This window comes from Benincasa hispida, chromosome 7 (genome assembly GCF_027475165.1).
Source record: "Benincasa hispida cultivar pf3 chromosome 7, pf3_genome.v1.1, whole genome shotgun sequence".
In the NCBI taxonomy this organism is placed as follows: domain Eukaryota; kingdom Viridiplantae; phylum Streptophyta; class Magnoliopsida; order Cucurbitales; family Cucurbitaceae; genus Benincasa; species Benincasa hispida.
In genome coordinates this window covers 47,179,599-47,201,980 of record NC_143484.1, presented here as the reverse complement: position 1 = coordinate 47,201,980, position 22,382 = coordinate 47,179,599, and the positions used below count along the sequence as shown (strand labels likewise).

At 34.2% G+C, this 22,382-nt stretch overlaps 1 protein-coding gene across 1 annotated transcript; it reads right to left on the bottom strand.

Moving 5' to 3' along the window:
* Positions 1-574: 574 nt before the first annotated feature.
* On the bottom strand, positions 575-3,236 carry LOC120080741 (proline-rich family protein). The gene is made up of 3 exons (XM_039035366.2): positions 2,997-3,236; positions 2,198-2,332; positions 575-1,220 (listed from the first exon to the last, which is right to left on the bottom strand). The coding sequence occupies exons 1-3, from the start codon at positions 3,174-3,176 to the stop codon at positions 819-821; spliced, it is 717 nt and encodes a 238-aa protein (XP_038891294.1). The 5' UTR covers positions 3,177-3,236; the 3' UTR covers positions 575-818.
* Positions 3,237-22,382: the final 19,146 nt, after the last annotated feature.

The following is a 22,382-nucleotide window of genomic DNA, read 5'->3' as shown; positions in this document are numbered from 1 at the left end:
TTAACTCTATATAAATATGGATAGATATTTTAAAAGAAACAATAGAGATCATAGAGTTAACGTCTTAAAGAAAACACACCTCTAATTATGATAAATCTTATATAGCAATCAATTTAGGAGAACTAACTATAAATCCTACTCTAAGAACTAAAATTTCTAACAATAATGATAATATTTAAGATCAAGTTTGTAGAGTATACTTACTACAAGGTCTTTATCAGCTTTAGAATCATATTTTTCCATTAAAAAAATTTAGATCGATTTCAAGACACTTGTAGAGGACAATTGTAATATGTACTAAATTAGTAATCTATCGAGTTATGGATATATAATTTTTTTACATTTCTTTACAGATTTTAAATTACATAGTGTTCCTATACAAAATTTCTAGCTCCGTCACTGCCACAGACTATATTAATCTTTTGGTATTTATCCAATTTTTATATATTATATAAAACATTTAAAGTTAAGAGGACTCGAGCCGACCCATATTAAATCTACAACACCCAACGAACCCATGCTCTAAGGGAGTGAGGTAAAAATTGTAAGTGACAGGAAGCGAGAAAAAATTATCTTTTCCAGCTCAAACAAGATAGGTGAAGTTTATTTAAAGTTTATGTTTACATACATTTAACTGATTCACGCCTCATCTTTCCTTTACTACCCCAACTGCAGCAAGAGAAAAAGGGGTTGCAGTACAACACATCAGCAAGCATCATGCTTCAATTTGTAGTGTAATTGTTGAGGACCAATATTCATATAACAGATAAATACAGAAGTAAAACCTCTAAAAAAAATTCACATGAATTTCAATAAGCCTACGAGACACTCGCTACAGCTGAAGAGGATGGCTCTGTCGTTTGGGATTCATCTTGAACATCCGTTACTTCAGGAGCAGCAGTGTCTGATTGAATTTGTATCTCTGTTACTTCAGGAGCAACGCCATTGACTTGAGAGGACGATTCAGGTTCACTTTGTACAGGTGGTTGGACAATTTCTCGTGCATTGAACTTGTTAATATAGTAACTGAGTGAGGGTCCAGTGTACTCAACGGTTTTCACTTCAGGTGGTTTCTTACCAACTTGAAGCAATATAGATGAAGCCGCAGCAACCGCAATTAGTGCAATTCCACCAGCAATTGCCAGTGTGTTCTCAGCTCCTTCAGAAGAAGAACCTGCAGTCCCCGAGCTTATAGCACTTTCTGCTACATAAACTACTGGCTGCAAGTACATACAATTTAAGATGCCAGGGTGATTAAACATCCAAAGTAATAAAGAAAGAAAGAAAAAAGTGTAATTCAATCTTGTGAATATGTAACACCCCACTCCAGTTGATAACCATCTTATTTTTCGTTTTCTATCTTTTGAAAATTATATCTGTTCCCTCGCATTTTGTTTAGCAAGCTTTTTGGTAAGCCAAATTTCTATAACAAAAAAGGAGTTTTTCAAATACTACATGTTTCTCCAAATTTGACTTGATTTTCTAAAACAATTTTAAAAAGTATGTAAACCGACAAGAAAACTATAAGTAGGGGTAGTGCTTAAAAGCATAATTTTAAAATGCAAAAGACCAAAAATAAAATAGCTACAAATCGAGACCTAAGTTGGTGAGATAATAATATATGATATATCTTTCCCAAAAAAAAAAAAAAGTAGATCAGAAACAATCAACAACTGAGGTAGCTCCACACAACAAGAAACCAGCCAGATAAAATGGAAATATCTTGTTATCTCAATTACTCAATGATAAAACAACAACAACAACAACAATAAAATAATAATAATAATAATAATAAAAAATCGCATCCTTGTTGAGAGTGATCGTGAAATGGCATCAATTCATGAAAACAGACATGTACAACACTACTAAAATATGGCTGCTAAAACCTTCAGAAACAGAACAGCTTAACTAGATCAAGTTGAAAGTGATCGTGAAATGGCATCAATTCATGAAAACAGACATGTACAACACAACTACTAAAATTTGGCTACTAAAACCTTCAGAAACAGAATCATACAGCTTAACTAGATCAAATGAACGCCAACCCCGATCCCTGTATTCAAATTTTACTACAGATGAGCATAAGATGTCTGCTTAAGCCTTACAATACAAGTTTCCCTTTTATCCAGACATTCACAAGAGCAGATAATCCAGAAATAGAACTTTGATCCTCAATCATTGGAAAATTCATACTTACTTCGACGGAATATATATTTGTTTGTCCTGCAGTGTCCTTCTCTACATAGCCAGTCCACCCTTTTTTCCTCGGTGGGTATGTCCCAACCACTTTGGTTTTCTCCCCAGCTAGCCATTCCATACTTATTTTACCCACCTGCATTGCAATAGGCATTGAACTGTCAAGGCTTTTTGTACCATTTTCAAATTAGTACAACACAAATATCTTAAAATTTCTTGTGTGCCTATCATGCAATATCTCCATACCCAGTAGTACGCTGTAAAATCAAATATATTTAGTCATGAGCATAAGTTCATTCTTCAAAAGAAGGAAAGTAGTGTATTCAACTCTTGACAACTAGTTCTGGACTTAGAAACTAATTTTACCGAAACACCAAATAAATAGTGGAATCGTAAATCTAGTTTATTCCAATTTGAGTCTCAAAACTATATTTTTCCTTCTAAACAGTCGGATTAAGTGCGATTGAAGTTCAAATTGTAAAAATTCTACAATTCAATCAATCAAATTGATAAACACAAAGCACTCAGTTTAATAGTTTATAAATTTGTCATGATAAACAACAATTTAACAATGAATGTGTTAAAAGTTAATTAGGGTTTACTCCAATTATTATTTTTTTTTACAAGATTAACAAAATTAACGGAATAAAACTACTGGTTACAGCATACAAAGGAAGTGAACAATTAGCTGCCCCTAAAACATTGAATTACATGTTCTAATCAATTATAGCAAGATTAAGACAAAATTCAATCTGTCCGAAGGCATTGCGAATTATTTAACAACAAGAAAATGGACCAACTTCTTTATCTGGAGCACATTCGTCGACATTGCAGTCGGAATCTTCAGATGAAGCTCTGACCGTGAAAACTAGATTGGAAGCACTTTGATTGAAGAGCCTCTGAGACTTTCTAATGGCTTTATGGTTCGGAAACGAGCATGAATTTGCAGCAATCAGCGCCTGGGAAGCACAAGCCATCATTCCTCCAAAGCACGTATCGATTCCTTGGAAAACTCAAACTGCTTTGGACTTCAGAGAAAGGAGCTGAGAGTTCGAGAAGATTCAAACTGGTTGTCCTCAGGGTTTAGGGGATGGACGAGATATTTTTCCGTTGGATGACCGTTTTGTGGCGTGGGAATTGAGTGGGATTTGGAAGGACTACGTGTCCGGCCACTGTTGGTCCGTTTTGAAAATGGATTTTTCTATCCCCAAATACGTGTATAGTAAAACATTCCGATCTTAAGAATTTTCCTTACTTTTATCTTAAGAATTCCGATCTTGGTTCAGTTGGTTTGGTTCACCTACATAGTTGATTTTGATGTTTAATCGGTTCTGTTTGGCTCCATTTCTAAATCACTGTTCGTGGACTTTGTTGTAAACCTTTCTAAGATCTTTGTTTTCAGTTTAGTTGGTAGATTTTGTTATCAACTCTATGAGAATCTTTGTTTCTAATCAAGAAGTTTGTTTCCATTCTTCGTGATTTATGTTTCCAGCCTGCTTCGGATTTTTGTTCTTCATGGGTTCTTGACCAAATCTTTTGATTTGATTTGGAAGTTGCAAACTCAATTTGTTCGTCATTCTACTATCTTGAGTCTGAGGGAGGGTGTTAAAAAGAAATTTTGGTTTATTTCTAATTATTATTTTCCTTTTTTGGTATTTTCCATTTATGTATTTTCCTTTAGTAGTTTATTGATGTCTATTTATTCATATTGTAAAATGTTGATTATGTACACTGATTCTCGATAATATACAAAACTAATAATGTTAGTCTTTCAAAATTGATAGTTATTAGTGATAGATACTAATAGTTTTCCATCAACGGTTTAGCTTAATATTTCAAAGTTGATGGTTTTCTTTCAAAGTTGATAATTACTTATAAAAGTTTGTCATTGATAGCCACTAATGGCCTTAAGTGTTAATATTTCAAGGTTGATTCCAATTGATGAAAGTATATCAATGATAGCCATTGATAACTGATAGCAAATTGAAAGCTAATATTTCAAGTGTTAATATTTTAAGTTGTATTAATATTTCTCAAATGAAAGTTATAACTGATAGCAACTATTAGTGATATCAACTGATAGCACATTTATCAAATTGAAAGTTACCACTGATAGCAACTATCAATGATAGTTCTGATAGCAATTATCAACAGCTATCATTGATAGTTACTATCGATGATAGCTTTCAAATTGAGAAAACCGGGAAGAAGTGTGTGAAATGGTGGGTTGGGCGTGGGTTTTTAATATTTTTTTACCAATTTTTGTGCTATATATGCAATTACTTTATCCTTGTGTTACATATTCTATTATTTTGGACTTGAATGTCATTTATATAATTAGTCCAAAAAATATTATACTTGAATTTTATATTTTGAATTCAATTTTCACGTAGGCAGTTTTAGACATTTTTAAGATCACATCCAAATTATGGAAGTCCAGAAAAAATTATTATTCCAAAAATTAAGTTTGCCTACGATTTGAAAGTCCATGCAATACCACCTACCTCTAGGGGTAGTGTGCCTGTGGAAATATATATTCACTAATATAAAGTCAAACAATTACAACGTTGTACTTATCTGTAAATAAATGGCAATTATAGTGGCACTCGAATAGCCCAACTTAGAGAACGATTGCTTATGCTCTCCATAAGTGTGAGACTCTCTCTCAATGAAACTTAAGCTCCACCTAAGTGTGAGATCCCCTCAACTTCAACATACTTCGGTGAAGGAAATGAATCCTTAGCGAAAGTGAGTGTTTGCCTCGTATCAGTGATTTTATTTTGGACCATATTCAAAATCAGAGAAACAACATACTGAAGGATAAACATAAATATATAGCCTATAAGCATGCGATTAAAAAATTGTAGAGAAGAAGGAAAAGAGATTTTCACTTACCCTTGTAGAAAACTCTTCTTCAAGTTTTTCCCTCCCAAAAGTCACGAACACTGCCTTCACCAAATCTTCTATAAACACCACCACAAGGAAACCTTGCTATTCTCCGGCAAGGATGAAGTTGTGGGACTTCTTTAGAGATTTTGGTAGAAGGAAAAGGTAGAAGAATTTATGAGAGTTGAGAGAGTTTTATTCTTCTTGGGGAGTTTTCTATGTAACAATCATGTATATCTTTTGTCTCTTCTCATATAGAAAATTAGAGAGAAGGAGAAGGGAGTGACAATAACTCCCTCCCATATGTATAGAAATAACTCTCCTATAATGAGGAGTTATTTTATTTTAAAACATTATATTAAAAACTAACTTTATAATATAATATTAATAAAATAACATATGGTTTAATCATCCATTAATTAATAATTCATATGTTATGCATCTTAATTACATTAAAATGAAACTCTCTCTTATAACCTATAATTTTAATATGAATCTCATTCACATTTATTTTAACCTATAGTATTTATATGAATTCTATTCATGTAAATGATATTTGAATCTTATTCAAATATTTATCTCTCACATATTATATAGTATTAGTTATAAATCATATTTACAATCAATTATATATCATAATGTATCAATAAATATTATACTCTATATTAGTCTTATTAATATAAATAACACCTTTAATTCCCTTAAATAATTTGAATAATTCAAATTATTCCAAAAGCAATTATCCCTTGTTTTGTTCTTAGTGAGCTAACAAGAGGACCTAATGGACCTACATATTAGAAGCTTCAATGATACGAGATTAATCAATTAAACTCTTTAATTAGATTAATTAATATTCATTAACTGCAAGTCACTCTACTAAAGACCCACAACTGCACTCATTACATTGTAGATATATTTCTATGTCCATATATATATCCAATCAATAGTAAGTTAACCCTTCACAAATCGTTCGTAATTGCAGTTAGATCAAATTACCATTTTACCCCTATAGTTATATCTAACTCCTTATGTATCATTGATCCCTGTAATGAATAATCAGTTATAGTTCAACTATAAACTAGACCCCTTTTTGGCCAGTGAGAGAGTGAGACGTCTCATTGTTTAAGACCAGAATCAGTCCTTAAAGAAGCAATTCAACTATTTTCCCAACGACCGGGAAAGAGTGAGTTCCAATTATGTAGATGTGTTCGCAACTACTCTCTCGGACAAATTCCCAAAATGGTAGGCATATTGAGTCAGCGATGATAGAGTAATCATTGAAAATGTGGAAGCAATCAGAATCAACACTCTAATTACATTTAATTTGAGTTTTAAAAGCATGCATGAACAAAGATTTCAAAAGAGGGTTTCAAGAATATATTATCTATTTTCCCAACGACCGGGAAAGAGTGAGTTCCAATTATGTAGCTGTGTTCGCAACTCCTCTCTCGGACAAATTTCCAAAATGGTAGGCATATTGAGTCAGCGATGATAGAATAATCATTGAAAATATGGAAGCAATCAGAATCAATAAACACTCTAATTACATTTAATTTGAGTTTTAAAAGCATGCATGAACAAAGATTTCAAAAGAGGGTTTCAAGAATATATTATCTTTGATGAAACTCTTCAAATTATTGCTCCTATTCATGAAATTGGCCTTCAAATTCACAGTAGACCACTTGGAGGATTTTCTCTACTATCCTCTAACTCAGATTGTGTGGTGGAAACATTGAATTGAGACAATCGATTAAGGAATGGATGGGATTTTTGAGAGAGTAGCAGATTTTTTGGAATTCAGTTTGCATGAAGTTCTAAATATGTATTTATGTAGGTTTATCATGCAAGCAGTTCAAACTCAACATATTGACACCTCAATTAGCTTATTATAAGTGGGCTAAGTGTTTATTAAGGGATTAATCCAACAAATGTTGGATTAATCCATTAACTCTATTTTTTCTTATTTTTTAAATTCATTTTTCAATTTAATTTTATTTTACAAAAATTAAATTTAATCAAAATTGAAATATGAATTTCAATTTCAAAAAATTGAAAAAATATTTTATTTAAATAAATAAATAATTAATTAATAATTTAATATCAAATTATTAAATTAATTAAACAACTAATTTATACATGAATACTATTCATGTTAATTAATATTTAAATCAATATTTAAATATATTAATCTCTCCGATTTCGTTCAATTTCAAGAAAATTAAACGTTTTAATTGTATCAAATACAATTAATCAAAAACCCTAACTGAATTTGAATACTTCAAATTCGAAACCCTAATTTCGAATTTGAACCTTTCAAATCCGCTCAATTCATCAATCCAAGATATGATTTTATGAGCTAGTAAAGGGATCTTATGGACCTATAGATCATGAGCTCCAATGATTTGAGATTAATTGGCTAAACTCTTTAGATCGAATTAATCAATATTTGTTAATTATCGAGATACACAACTTTCGATAGTTGTACTCTCCTCATTGTAGATATATTTTTTTCCACTTTAACCATAATTAGTAAGTCGATCCTTCACAGGTTGTTCGTATTTACAAATAGTTCAAAATTATCATTTTGCCCTTATAAATACATCTTGCTCCTTAAGCTTCTACTGATCCTCTATTGAACAATTGGTTTATAGTCCAAAAAATAAACCATGACCCTCTCGATCATAAAAGGGCGGGACCCATTGTTAAAGACCAGGAATCAATACTTAAGAGAACAACCTATCCGCTAACCCTAAATCGGGTAGGAGTGAATTCCATCTTGTGGGACTATGTCCTCAGCTATCTATCCGGTGTTATCCCTAAAATGGGAGTCTTATTGAGCAGTGTTGTTGGACTACTCTCACCTATATAGATCAAAGGATAATCTTGAATAAACAGGAATTCATAGTTAGCTCATATTAAGATCGAGTTACCCTATATCATTGAATTTGAAATAGTCAGTTTTAATAGTAAATGATCTTATGCAAATATCCTTTGCATAGGATGCCTCCACTCACATGTCTCCACATGAATGATTTTGGGATCACATCATTTGTATCAATATACAAAGTGAGCCGCATCCAATAGTGTCACTAGGACAAGGTATCCAATCTCATCCATATATATATAGACCATTTTGGCTATATACTAATACTTGATCCACTTTTATATCTCCACATAAAGTTAAAGTATTCATATTATAGCCATTGATTTGTTTATTGGATTTTTTTATAACATAATGCAATATCCATAACAATTTATTGAATGGAATACTCAATAATATTTTTATCGATAAATAGAATATGTTTTCAATATTTACGAACTACGAGTTTTAGGGCATTCCCAACAAGCAAATCTGCCCACTGTGACCCATAAAAATCAAAGGATCGCCCTTATAGGCAGAAGTTAACAACTCACTCAAGATTAAGGTCAAGTTATCTATGATCATCCTAGTGAAATGTAAGACTCTTCAAGTAACAGTGTTATAAAGAAAGACTAATAATTTCGTGGTCCAATTTTATACAAACTCTTTATATAGGATATCTCCACTCACATGTCTCCATATAAACGACCAGGATTAGATTATTTTTAACATTTTACAACAATTGTAATAATTACAAAGTAGATCGTATCCATAGTGTCAACAGGATAAGGTACTTAGCCGTATACATATACTACAGATCATTCATATTATTACTTAAACATGATCCACTTATATGTCACCACATACATGATTAAGCTAAATTTAAATAACCTAGGATATTAGTGTATTAGATTTGTTAATACAAACTAAATGTCAAATAAAATAACACTTTATTTTATTAAATAAATAGATTGTGTCAAAATAATTTACAAACTACGAAACTCACAAGATTTAGGACATCAACCCCAACATTAGGCTCCCCTTAAGTACAAGAATATTAGTGAATGATTACTTAGGCCCTCCTTAAGTGTAAGACTCCTTCTCTACTAGAATCTTTCCACCTTCTTGTGAATATCTCTTCACATTATGAACTTAAGCTCCCTCTAAGTTAGAGAATCTCTTCTCAAGAGATGATGTCTTAGGCTCCCCTTCAGACTAAACAATCTTCTCAAGAAGCACACTTTAACACGAATAACGATACGACTTCAAGATCAACAAATATTTAGAATCAAAGTTCAACCACCATAAAAACCAAACTCATCTTGAACAAATCAATGAGATCTAGAGAATCACTAAGATCAACAATGACAAAAACTTTACAATCTCATAGATTGACACACTTATGTTTTTTCGACACAAACACAAGACACTGACTTGAATATTCTTTAAAACGACCAATCATAAAATTGACAAAAACCTCGTATATATTTGGGTAGGATTGATAATATATTCAAGGAAACAATAAATCAACTTTGCAAGGAAAAATATAGCAGACTATGAAATCTGGAAAATCCTATTGATAGATAAGGAAAAAATATTCTGCAAATTTTTTTGTTTATTACGTAACAATGTCATAGGCAATGTCACTTCATGTTGTATGACATATCATAAAGCACAAGAAAACACACCAGCAAATATGTATTACACATCAACATCTAAAGAATCAATCTCAAGGAAGAATTAGCACGACATTGAACATGTTACATAAACATGTTGCTCAAGTTTTGCCTATAATAAACAAGCTAATCATACTCCACTAACAAACACCCTAACTAAAGGACTGTGGGTCCGATACGTAAGCGGGATCATTCAAAATAAAACTTAAAGAACAACAATTATGCATATATCATAGAGATTTACAGCATGCTTATGAAACAAATAGTGAAGGAAATTAGGATTAGTCACACTTATCGTTGAAGCCAAAAACTTCACGAATTCATTCTCGATCCAGTCTCGAACTCTCCAATTGATTACGAACAAGTATAGTAACTCAAAATAGCCACCACCAAGAGGTAATCCTCTGTATTCTCCTTAGAGGTTGAGAATTAGCAAGAGGTGTGGGCTTTGTTATGATTTTGGGAGAGAGAGAGAATTTGAGAAGAAGAATTTTGTGTTCTTACTGGGAGAATTTCAGAGAATAACCCAGAGACCTTTTTGTGTAAGAAGCCAGGAAGAAGAAAAATCAACCTGTAACTTCTCTTCATTTCACACAATTGAATGAGAGAAAATAGGGGAAGGGAGTTATAACGCTCTCCTTAATTAAATTATTTATTAAATTCAAATATTTAATAAATAAATTTTTTTTATATATACATATATATATATATGTGATAATCAACTTATCATATATTATATATTGGATTATATGTTATATCGAATATAACACATAACCTATAGTTTTTATATTATATCAAATATAGTATAATCTATTGTTTGAATTTACTCAATCAATCATGGTTTTTAATATAAATCAAATCTATATTAAATTTAATTATATGATCTAATCCATACAAATATTTGAATCATAATAAAATATTTAAGTCCTCTCAAAATGAACTTTATATTATAATGTATCAAATAAATTATATTAATTATATCACGTATAATTAATTATTAATTATACCATATACAATTAATCCCTCGATTAATTTGAACAATTCAAAATTAATCCAAAATTAATTCTCAATAATCCCTGTTGAGCTACAGAGGGGACCTTATAGACTTGTAGATTGAAGGCCCAATGGTACTTGAATAATTAATTAAACTCCTTTGATTAAATTACTCAACATCCATTAATTGCCAGTCACTTCACTAAACATCGACAGCTGCACTCTTCGTACTATAGATATATTTATGTGTCCATTGGATATAACCAGTCAATAGTGCAATGACAGCTCATAAGTACAATTGGGAAAAGTTTACCATTTTCTCCTTGAGTTACATTTAACTTCTTAAGTACCACGGATCCTTCTAATAAATAATAAGTCATAGTCCAACTATAACCAAACCCCTCTCAGGCCAAGAGAGGGTGTGGTGCCACATTGTTCAAGCCCCTGAATCAGTTCTTAAGGGAGCAATTTATCTACTTATCCCGACGTTAGAGAATGAGTGAATTCCATCTTGTGTAGCTATGTTCTCAGTTCCCCAATCACTAATCCCCAAAATGATAGGCATATTGAGTCGGCGATTTGGCCACTCTCACCCATGCAAATCAAAGGATCGCCTTTATAAGCAGGAGTACACAGCTCACTCAGGATTCAGGTCATGTCACCTATGGTCATCCTGGTGAAATGTATGTCTCTATTATTAATGGTGTTATATAATGAGACTATTTATTTCATGGTATGGTCTTTTACAAACCTTTTTGTATAGAACACACCCACTCACATGTCTCTACATGAATGACCAGATCAGATCATTTGTAGAACTTTACAATTGTAACATCTACAAAGCGGGCCATATTCGTAGTGTCACAAGGACAAGGTACCTAGCCTTATCCATTTACTACAGACCATTTAGGTTATCACTTAAACATGATCCACCTGTATGTCTCTACATACATGCATGTTTAAGCTTTAGAAGATAACCTTGGATGTTAGTTTATTGGTTTGGTGGGTTAATACTACTAAATGTCAAATAAAATACCTTATATTTTATTAAATAAATAAATTATTTGCACTTTACAATTACAAACTACATGGCCCACGAGATTTAGGACATCAACTCTAACACTAACAATCTCCCCCTTTGGCTATTTTTTAAGGCAGAACAAATCATACAACAAAGCACGACAACATAAACCAAACAAGACTAGATCAATTACAATTAACCCAAATTAGATAAGGAACTATAGTGTTAGCATGTTGTACCAAACTCATTCTCCTCCTTTTGTTTGACTTACAAAAAAAAGCCAACGTTAACAATAGATTATTCTCCCCTTTGGTTAAGTAAGGAAGAAACTAACAACTGATTTAAACAATCACGATGCCTTGAATTCTCCATCCCCTCAGCAGAAATATAAATGGAGCCATTATAATATAGTTGACAAATACCCAGAGCCTTTAGCATTTGGCCCTGACATAGATAACTCATCTGCACAATTAACAGAAACCCTCAATAAATCAGTACTGTGCCAAATAAGGACATTCAAGGCTTATGATTGAGAGATACAGACATGCACGACGAATGCTCCAACATAGGGATAAATATGAGGAGCTCCATCTGAGACATCAATATCATCAGAAAGCAAAATACCTATACCTACAAGCAGTAGAATATTGTGGACACTGTTAAACACATGAAACTGTTGAAACGATTTGACATTGACAAATGTAACACCATGATCGATCACAACTAGTTTTCCATTCTTGAGCCAAAGTTTATGAAGCCCACCGGTGAAATCATTAACAAACTCTCTTATAGCAGGATGATGGTCCAACAGAAACATGGATTCTTCATATGAACTCTTCTGAAATCAAGACTGGTAATGTTATCAAAATTCCTTGGTAGATTTACAATGAACTCACAAACCAACAAAGAGTAGTAGGGGTCAACATTTAAGACAATTCTAATAAGGTCAATTTTAAGAATTAATTCAACAATCTCGAGACAATCTTAAGCTTGTTCAGAAAGCTCTTTGTCACTAGAAATTTGCCTCTTTACCACATATTGCCACAAACTAAAACTCTTCTCAGAGAGAATAGAGATATCAATCATAGGCACAACAGGAACAGTAGGAGGATATTTATCCATTCCAATTTTAGAAGATTGATTATGTGAGGGCTATCTTTCTCTGACGAACAGAAGCAATCCTAAGAAATTGAGGTAATATTCTCCTCAACTTTCATCATCTTCTTCTCACTAAAAGCACTCAATATCTATTGGGAAATATCCTAAAACTCGCACTTTGTAAACTTTAAACATATTCTATTTCACAATAAAAATGTTATTGAGATTTGTAAATTGCATTTATAGATTTCTAAATCTAATAAACTAATGAACCCATGGATATAACATGGATACTTAAACTTTATGTAGAGACATAAAAGTAGATCAAGTTTTAATATATAGCCAAATCAGTCTATAAGTATATGAATAGGGTTGGGTATCTTATCCTGAGGACAATATAGATGTGACCCATTTTGTATATTGATACAAACGATGTGATCCTTAAGTCATTCCTGTGGAGACATGCAAGTGGGGGCATCCTATTCAAAAGATGGTTGCATAAGACTGGACCACCAAATAGTCACTTTTCTTTACCGTTTACTGTCAAAATTGACTATTTCAATTTGATGACCTAAGGTAACTGGATTTCAATCTTGAGCTAACTATGAACTCCTGTTTATTCGGGATTATCCTTTAATCTGCATGGGTGTTAGCTCTAAAAAAGAGCTATTAGTTCTAGCTTAATTCGGGCTCATTATCGAATTTTACGTGTTTATTTCCCTATTTTGTAGGTACCGAGCAATCAAGAGGTAGAATTAATCATTTGGTGAAGAGCAGGGTTAATTTGAAGCAACTTGGAGTTGATTTGAACATCCAAACTTCAAAGGAGTTGAAATTACCAAGATTCCATTGAGTTCCACCGAGTATAATCAGCCATCGAGTATCATCGTGTAAAAGGTTGTCGAGTAATTAAGTAAAATGCTATCGAGTAAATTAGCATCGAGTACAAGTCAACGAACGTCGAGTATCGAGTCATCGAGCATCGAGTGGCAAGTTTTTAACAAAATGCTCAGCATTGCAACATTGCCCCAAGCGTCATGACGCTCCAAATTTCAACTTCGCCACCATTGCAACACAACCTGACTCTTCACTCCAACGCTTGTGGTCTTTCCTGTCGAGCGTTGCAATGCTGCAAAGATTTCTATAAATACTCCTCCTCAGCACTAGGTCAGAATATGCTGAACTTTGGAGGCCGAATTGATGGAGGCTAAAGTTAAACTTCATCCTTCTTCCTTTTCCTTAATTTTTTAGTATCTTTAGGTTAGTTTTTCTCTTTATTTTGGGTTGTAATTGATGGATTGAAGGTTTTTTTTTATTTGTCTATGAATTGAGAGGTAATTTCTATCTAATTTCTTTGAGCAAGAGCCTTATGTTTAATTTCTTGAAGGTTTTCTAATTAATTTAACTAAACTCTTGTGAATTCTTTGGATGGATTCATTTTAATACTAATAGAGTTTCGATAAAGTTTTCTGACAAAATAATTTGTTGAAATTCTTGTATGCAGAATGATTCTAGCCTATGCATATATTGATTGATTTAGTTGCACGTATTAGGATCATGTAACGATAAAAATTAGTCTTTATTATGCATGCACTGTGATGATAGATAATGTGCTACAAGCTCATGTCCCTGGCAACGGCGCCATAAACATGACACGATGTTTTTATATCTTATCTTACAGTATGTGAACAAATATGAATATGTATGAATGAACAACAAGCTCATGTTGCCATAAACTTGTAACAGTAAAAAAATGGAATGTTATTATGTGTTATCGCTTATGCACACTACTTCTAAATATGCGTTGTTAATGCTATGCTTGTAGTATGCGATAGAAAAATGCATGACACAAGTTTCCTTGCGTTGAAATCAAGTATAAATCCAACGCAAGTTTCTCAGAATAATCTGAGGTCGAACAGAGGGATTGTTTTCGTTAATGCGTTACTTTTGTGATACATGCGACCAGTTTTACAATAAATAAAAAATGGTTGTTTATACAGGAATTTAAATTGCGATGAAATAAAATTGCATTAATAAAAGAAAGTTGCGTTTATAAAATAAAATCCTAAACTAATATGATACACGATACACAATACACGATACATGATACTGAGGTCGAGATTGACTATGAAGTTATACAAAGGATCGTGGTATGCGATGGCAAGTTTTTATGGATGAATCAGAAATAGAAAGAGTAATTAGTAAAAATATCACAAGTTTGTCAATTTCGTTAAAGATGCAACTAAGGTTCCGCTTTCCCTTGGCGTACACCTCTCGGTGATCGGCCGCGTTCCCATATCTCTATGGTGAAACAAGGATGAACATGATGAACGCAAGGTTGCTTCCATCTCTGGAAGTACTTCTCGCTTTAGTTAATGCACTCTTCCAACCTTCTCTCAATAGGCGGAATAACATCTTCACTTCTGCTCTCACAGGTGAAGATGCCGTCGAGCATGCTTTAGCTAAACTTAATTATTTCCTTAACACAAATTAATTTATAGCACGCCATGTTTAGAACAAGTTTGTGAGGACTATGGAGAATCTGAGCATAAACCCGTCGATTTCCAAGTGATGGAATTAGAGGTTGAAAAATTTCGCCCTGTTCTACCATATGGTATATCGTATATTTTTTAGTTTTGTTCTTCTTGTTCTTAAGAGTCAGTCGAGCCAGTCGAGTTAGAGTCTTTATTTTTTGAAGAGTCAATCCTTGAGTCTTTTGATTTTTCTTTTTCCTTTTTTTCAAACAAAATTAAAAATACCAAATTTGACATGTCTGGTTCTCTTCAAAAGATGAGGAGCATTATAGCCTTACCGAGCTATATCAACTCATCTAAGAAGGGACCAGAGAAATATGAAAATTTCTTTGTGCCTTGACAGGGGACAGGTCATGTCGAGCAATCGACGTTAAAAATTTGCCCTTCCTGGAGGGAGGTAGGTGAAAAATTTACTGCTTTCTTTATTTTTTTTTTTCTAGATTAGCTTTCTTTTTGTTCTTGTTTTGTAAGGATGACCTAGAAGAGAGGAGAGCATCTTTTTAGAAGGCGAGCCTACTACCACTACCATCTCGTGTGCGACATTCAGGGAAGGTTTTTTGTTCCCTTATTTTTTGAGCTATGCTTGAAATACATTGGGGACAACGTATTATTTTAAGTTGGGAGTGGGATACTCGTTGGGTAGTATGTTGTGTGTTTGATTGCCTTCTTGCCATTTTCTCTGTTGTTATCATGATAGTTTATGACACACTCTTCTTGTAATGAAGTTTGCATGATAGAACGTTAGGACAACATGTTCATGATTTTAGCCCAAATTTAAAAAAAATTTCTTGTCTCTCATGCATCTTTAAGTCATTGTTTTGCGAAATTAAAATCTTACATGCTTAGAATTAGGTTATCTAATTTATATTTCTGTTGTCACCCCAAAAGGTCTATCTTTGACTTTAGAGTAACTATACTTGTTTTAGAGTAAAACTAGACAAAGTGGATAAAATAGGGCCTACTGTGAATAAAAAAAAAAAAAAAAAGAGAAAGAAAAAATAAAGAAAAACAAATTAATTGCAATTCTGAAAAAAATAGAAAAAAGCATAAAAAAAGAGGCATTAGTCGATGTTCCTGCAAAAAAAAAAAAAAATAGTGTATGTGTATACATGGATAGAGTGAAAAGAATTACATCTGCCGTGTCTAGTTAGGGCCCGTAAGAAAAGAGTGATAGGTTCTTGACAGTAGGGTGTGAAAGAATTAAGTTGGGGGTGTTTGTTAGCTCTAAAAAAGAGCTATTATTTCTAGCTTAATTCGAGCTCGTTGTCGAATTTTATGTGTTTATTTCCCTATTTTATAGGTACCGAGCAATCAAAAGATAGAATTAATCATTTGGTGAAGAACAAGGTTAATTTGAAGCAATTTGGAGTTGATTTGAACATCTGAGCTTCAAATAAGTTGAAATTACTAAGATGTCATCGAGTTCCACCGAGTATAATCAGCCATCGAGTATCATCAAGTATCATCATGAAAAGGCTGTCGAGTAATAAAGTGAAATGCTATTGAGTAAACGAGCGTCGAGTATCAAGTCATTGAGCATCGAGTAGTGAGTTTTTGATAGAATGCTCAACATTGCAACGCTGCCCTAAGTGTCATGACGCTCCGAATGTTTAACCTCGCACCGTTGCAATGCAGCCTGATGCTTCACTCCAATGCTCATGACATTTCTTGCGAAGATTTCTATAAATACTCCTCCTCGACCCTAGGTCAGAATATGCTGAACTTTGGAGGTCGAAGTTAAACTTCATCCTTTTTCTTTTTCCTTCAATTTTTAGCATCTTTAGGTTAGTTTTTCTCTTTATTTTGGTTTGTAATCGATGGATTGGAGGTTTGTTCTTGATTTGTCTATGAATTGAGAGGTAATTTTTATCTAATTTCTTTGAGCAAGAGCCTTATGTTTAATTTCTTGAAGGTTTCTAATTAATTTAACTGAAGTCTTGTGAATTCTTTGGATAGATTCGTTTTGATATTAATAGATTTTCGATGAATTTTTCTGACAAATTAGTTTGTTGAAATTCTTGTATGCAAAATCATTCTTGCCTATGCATATATTGATTGATTTAGTTGCACGTATTAGGATCACATGTGTCAAGTCTAGATTTTTTCTGACCAAATGCATGTATGCCTTAATATAATATTTTCCAAATAAATCATGTTATAAGATATGACTTTCCTACTTGTAGTATGTCTCAACAATTGAACCCTTTTGCAATGCAATTCAATTTTAACTTATATGCCGCTAAGAAGGAAGAGTTGTAAATTGAATTAGTGCTAATCTGGTTTAATATTGAATTTGGCTAACTAGGCTATTAGATTCTCTAATAGGTTGAGGGGATGACAGATTCAGTGTTATTAATTGATACCAAATGAAAGAAATTGCATAGGAAACTCTCTCTTGATCAAGAAATTAGATAGACTCTTATTATAGATTATATTTACTCTTTTATTTCAATTTCAAGCATATATCTCTTCCACACCAAGACCCCCCATTTATCGCTCTAGTTAGAAAATTAACTTAAAGAAACCAATTGCACTTCACTGCGGATCGACTTGAACTTACCACTGTTGCTACGTTTTAGTAGAGATAGGAGTAGTTCAGTATTTATAATTTTTCTTTTGGTCAAGTCTGAAGCTTATTAACGACGTAAGTTTCAGGCCTGTCAATGGGTGAGAGTGGCTCAACATCGCCGCTCAATAAGTCTCCCATTTTAGAGGTAAGATCGAATAGATAACTGGGGACATAATCCTGCAAGACGAAATTCACTTTTACCCATCTTAGGGTTAACAAATAGGTTGTTCCCTGAAGTACTTTCTCCTGGTCTAGAACAAAGGGCCTCCCCTTCTCTATGGCTGAGAGAGACTCAATTTATTGGTAGGACCAAAAACCAATTGTTCATTAGAGGATCAGTGAAGACTTAAGGAGCAAAATGTTTTACAAGGGTAAAATGGTAGTTTTGACCTACCTATAAATACGAACAACCTGTGAAGAATCGACTTACTGATTATGGTTAAATCAAGTGGACAAAAATATATCTACAGTGAGGAGAATATGGCTACCGAGCTATAGTGGAGTGTTTTGGTAGTTAACGAATATTAATTAATTGTCACACCCCGTCCCAAACTACCCTCTGAGCCTAGGAAAGGACATGACTGCAGTAGTTATCAACCCTTTTGTTGACACTTACTGCCTAATAACTCTTGCGAAAATAACTCTGATACCAATGAACAAATTCAACAACCAACTGATTAAGTCAAGAAGACAAACAACAACTGATTAAGTAGGCCCATTTTATTACAATAATGAACTGTTTATACAACTCCAAGACTTAACTACAAGGTTTACAAGAAAAACTATAAAACCCTCCGGAAGTGTAACTGTGGCTTTTGGCAGACCTTCACCTTAGCAGCACCCTGGAACTTCTCACCTTTCACTACCTGGGAAGAAAAACATGAAATAACATAATGAGCTTCACAAAGCTCAGTGAGTGATAAGCAACTTCTAGAGTCTATTTCAACTCATAAATAACAAGCGTATCATAAATACACGAGGTTAGTACTCAAACCTCTTCTTTGAATGAGTCTGTTCTCAACTCTATCTACAGGCATGGTAGATAGCTAAACTGATAACTATTTAGAATGAGTATACTGTTTGCCTACACACACAGTAGATAGTAACTATTACTAATACAACACTTACTCTTTTGCGTTCCCTCTATTCCCTATGTCTTCTATGTGCACATAGCTCCCAGCTCATGGGCTCAGAAGCTAGGCCCGTCGGCCCTCTGACCATCCCATACGAGGATCCTCCCACAGGCTCAGGAACTAGACCTCTCGGTCCCCTGACCATCCCGTGAGGTTTTTCTTTCGGGCTCAGGAATTGGGTCTAATGACCCCCTGACCATCCCGGTCACATAATCTCATTCTCATGCTAGATACTCATTCATAACATAAGAATATACAATTTACTATAAAAGATATGCTTTAAGACTTAAAGGAAAGTACCACTCACCTTGGTCGTTTAGGAACTTTTCTCTCTAGAAGTTCCTTGTTCACCTCGGGCTTCCTTTTGAACCCTAAGATTCAGATTCAAATGAACGCTCAGATTACTCATAGTTCTAGGCTTTATCTCGAGTTACGTTCTTCTACAAATATGCTCTAAAATTTTTCAAGAATCTTACTTCAAAATATTAGCTCATAAATCCTCGTGTTTTGGCCCGAAACATAAAAAACATCAAGACTGGCTCAGCTTACCCGACAGCTCGACCCCTCTGTATTTTCCTCACTTTACAGCCCGATTCCTTGGAGCTTCTTCTTCGGAAGCCCCACCATGAAAACTAGACTCTCCTAGCTTTCAAGTGGCTTTGAAATCACTCTAAACGCATGATTATTCTGCGAGAACTCCTCGTCCCAAGTTGATGCTACTTCCTGTCCTTTCTGTCCGACAACATCTCCCCTCTTGGAACCTCTTGACCAACGCATGGTCTTGCTACCAACGCATAGTCTCCTCCCAATACACTCTTCTTTATGTCCTTTGAAGATAATTTGAGTTCTCATTTGAAGTTCTTTGTCCTATTTAGAGACGTCCAAGATTGCTCTAAGGCTAACACCTCCTACTTGGCCGCATGTCCAAGTGTCTCTTCCTTACACTATTGTCACAATCTTGCATCAGCGCAACCTAAGGTGTCTTGCTCCCCTTTTACCAACGCATAGCTCTCAACTTTGCATGTCTTCTGATATATCCACTTCATTTTCTTAAGGCTTAAGATTTCTTCCCAACAAGCCATGTCCGGATGACGTCCTTGAATGCGTCCATCCTTCATATGCGTTCATCAAGCTTCATATGTGTTCAACTAGGATAATGACCAACACCCTTTCAACGCATACTACTAACTTTGTCCTATGCGCCCACATGCCCTTGGATGTCCAATGCATAGCACATCACCAATGCATAGTAACCTTTGGGTCGACTTGGTTCTCAACTTAACAACTCAAGGCATAGCTTACCATCACCTTGGTTCTTGCTAACGAATCTCTTATGACCAACGCAAGCCATCTCACTAACCATGTTACCGCAAGCCTTAACAACGCAAGGGCAAATCACTATGCGTCCACCTTAGCTCGTTACATCGCATAGCTTATACCTTAGCAAGGCCGCCGCATCCATTGTTGCATGCCATTGCATCCATCATGCAACATCACCGAATGCCACTACCGCATCCATCGTATCCATCGAATCCATCGCATACTACCAACGCATTCCTTCGGTCGCATACGTGCACACCATCGGCCGCATACCGTAGGCCACATCACCGCATGCCTTTGGCCGCACACTTTCACGTAGCAAGGCTGCCATAGACCACCAACGCATAGCACTGTCGCATGACATCAACGCATAGCACCGCCGCATGTCATCAACACATAGCTTTCCGCATAGCATTGACGCATAGCCCCATCATCACATGCCATCCATCGTCGCATGCTGCCAACGCATCCCTTCGGCCGCAAACCATTGACCGCATACTCCATCACCGCATGCCATCCATTGCCGCATGCTACCAACCCATCCTTCGGCCGCAACCCATCGGACGCATACCTTCGCCGCATGTCCTCGACCACATCGTAGTACCACCGCAACCATCTCATCCATCGTGTCCAACGTCCAGCGCCCTTGGATGCGCAACTTGAGGCTACCGCATACCCAATCAATGCGTGCATGTGTCTCCAGTGCCTTGCGCCCATGTCCGCACAATCCAAGGCTGCCGCATGCATTTTCTAACCTCTTCAAGACATTTGCTGCTACATGCACTACTAACCTCCCAATAACCTCTCAAAGTCTAATGGCCAATGCATGACACAACACTTAGTCATTTTTCTCCTTGGCTTCCAACGCATGACAACTCTTGGCAATGCCTTTTGCCAATACTTCAGCCAATCATGCGTCCAACCTTACAAACGCATGGTTGCCTTCTCAACTTATGCGTTAATGTCTCCTAACCCTTCATGCATAGGTTCTTTTTGACCTTACACTTAGCTAAATTTCATCAATTAAAGCTTAACTCAAAACTACTCAAGGAAAATCTATTCAACACTTAGAAATTTCCTTCACTTCAACATTTAACTTCCACCTTCTTAAGTAGGAAAAATAGAAATCCGGGTTTCACATTAATTCGGTTTAAAGAGTTTAGCCATTAATCTCAAATAGTTGGAGCTCATGATCTGTAGATCTATTAGGTCAGTCTTCTAGCTCGTAAAAAGACTAAACCTTAGAATAACGTATTGAGAGAATTTGAAGTGTTCAAATTCGGTTTAGGATTTGGATTATTATATTCGATATAATTAAATATTTAATTATCGAATTAAACATATCGGAGAGTTAAAAAATATTTAAATATGATTTAAATATTGAACACATGAATAAAGATTCATGTTTTGGATTGGTTTTCTAAAATAATTTAATATGTGATATCAAATTATTTTTAAATTAATTAAATTATTTAAAATTAATAATTTGTTTTAATTTTATTAAAAATTTGAATTTAAAAGTTCAAATTCAAATTTAATTATTTTTCTATTTAATTTAATTTATATGATAAATTAAGATTAATTGGAAATGAAGGGGAAAATGGGTTTTTTCCCATATTTCCCACTCAATCCAATTTTATAATGGTTGATTAAGTGTCATGTAATCATGCAATTCAATTTCATGTAAATCTTCTATAAAAATATGAGATTATTCAACTGGTTTGGGGTTGGAAATTTTGGATTTTTCATGCAAAACCATACCCTCATTTTAGTTTGACACCAAAACCCTCTTCTTTTCTTCTTCAAATTCTTCTCAATTTCAAACCCACAATCCAATCAAAGACCTGAGAATAGTAGAGAAGGCTCTTATGGTGGTCTACTTCAAAGACTGAAGAAGAAATTGAAGGAAATTTGGAGCAATCAAGTGAAATCATTAAAAGATTGTATTCTTGAAACCCTATTTTTGATATTTTCATGAATATGCATGCTAATCCACTAAAATTGATGTAGTTAAAATGCTTAGGATCCTGATAGCTTCCGTATGTTGAATTTAAACTCCATCAATTGGTATCAGAGCATATTTTAAGCACTCAATT

What these genes read in the sequence shown, in the direction of transcription:
- LOC120080741 (XM_039035366.2), bottom strand. Translation starts at nt 3,176, where the DNA reads ATGATGGCTTGTGCTTCCCAGGCGCTGATTGCTGCAAATTCATGCTCG. An exon ending in AATGTGCTCCAGATAAAGAA is followed by an intron (nt 2,333 to 2,996) that starts GTTGGTCCATTT and finishes ATTGCAATGCAG; the next exon opens with GTGGGTAAAATAAGTATGGA. An exon ending in CAAATATATATTCCGTCGAA is followed by an intron (nt 1,221 to 2,197) that starts GTAAGTATGAAT and finishes ATGTACTTGCAG; the next exon opens with CCAGTAGTTTATGTAGCAGA.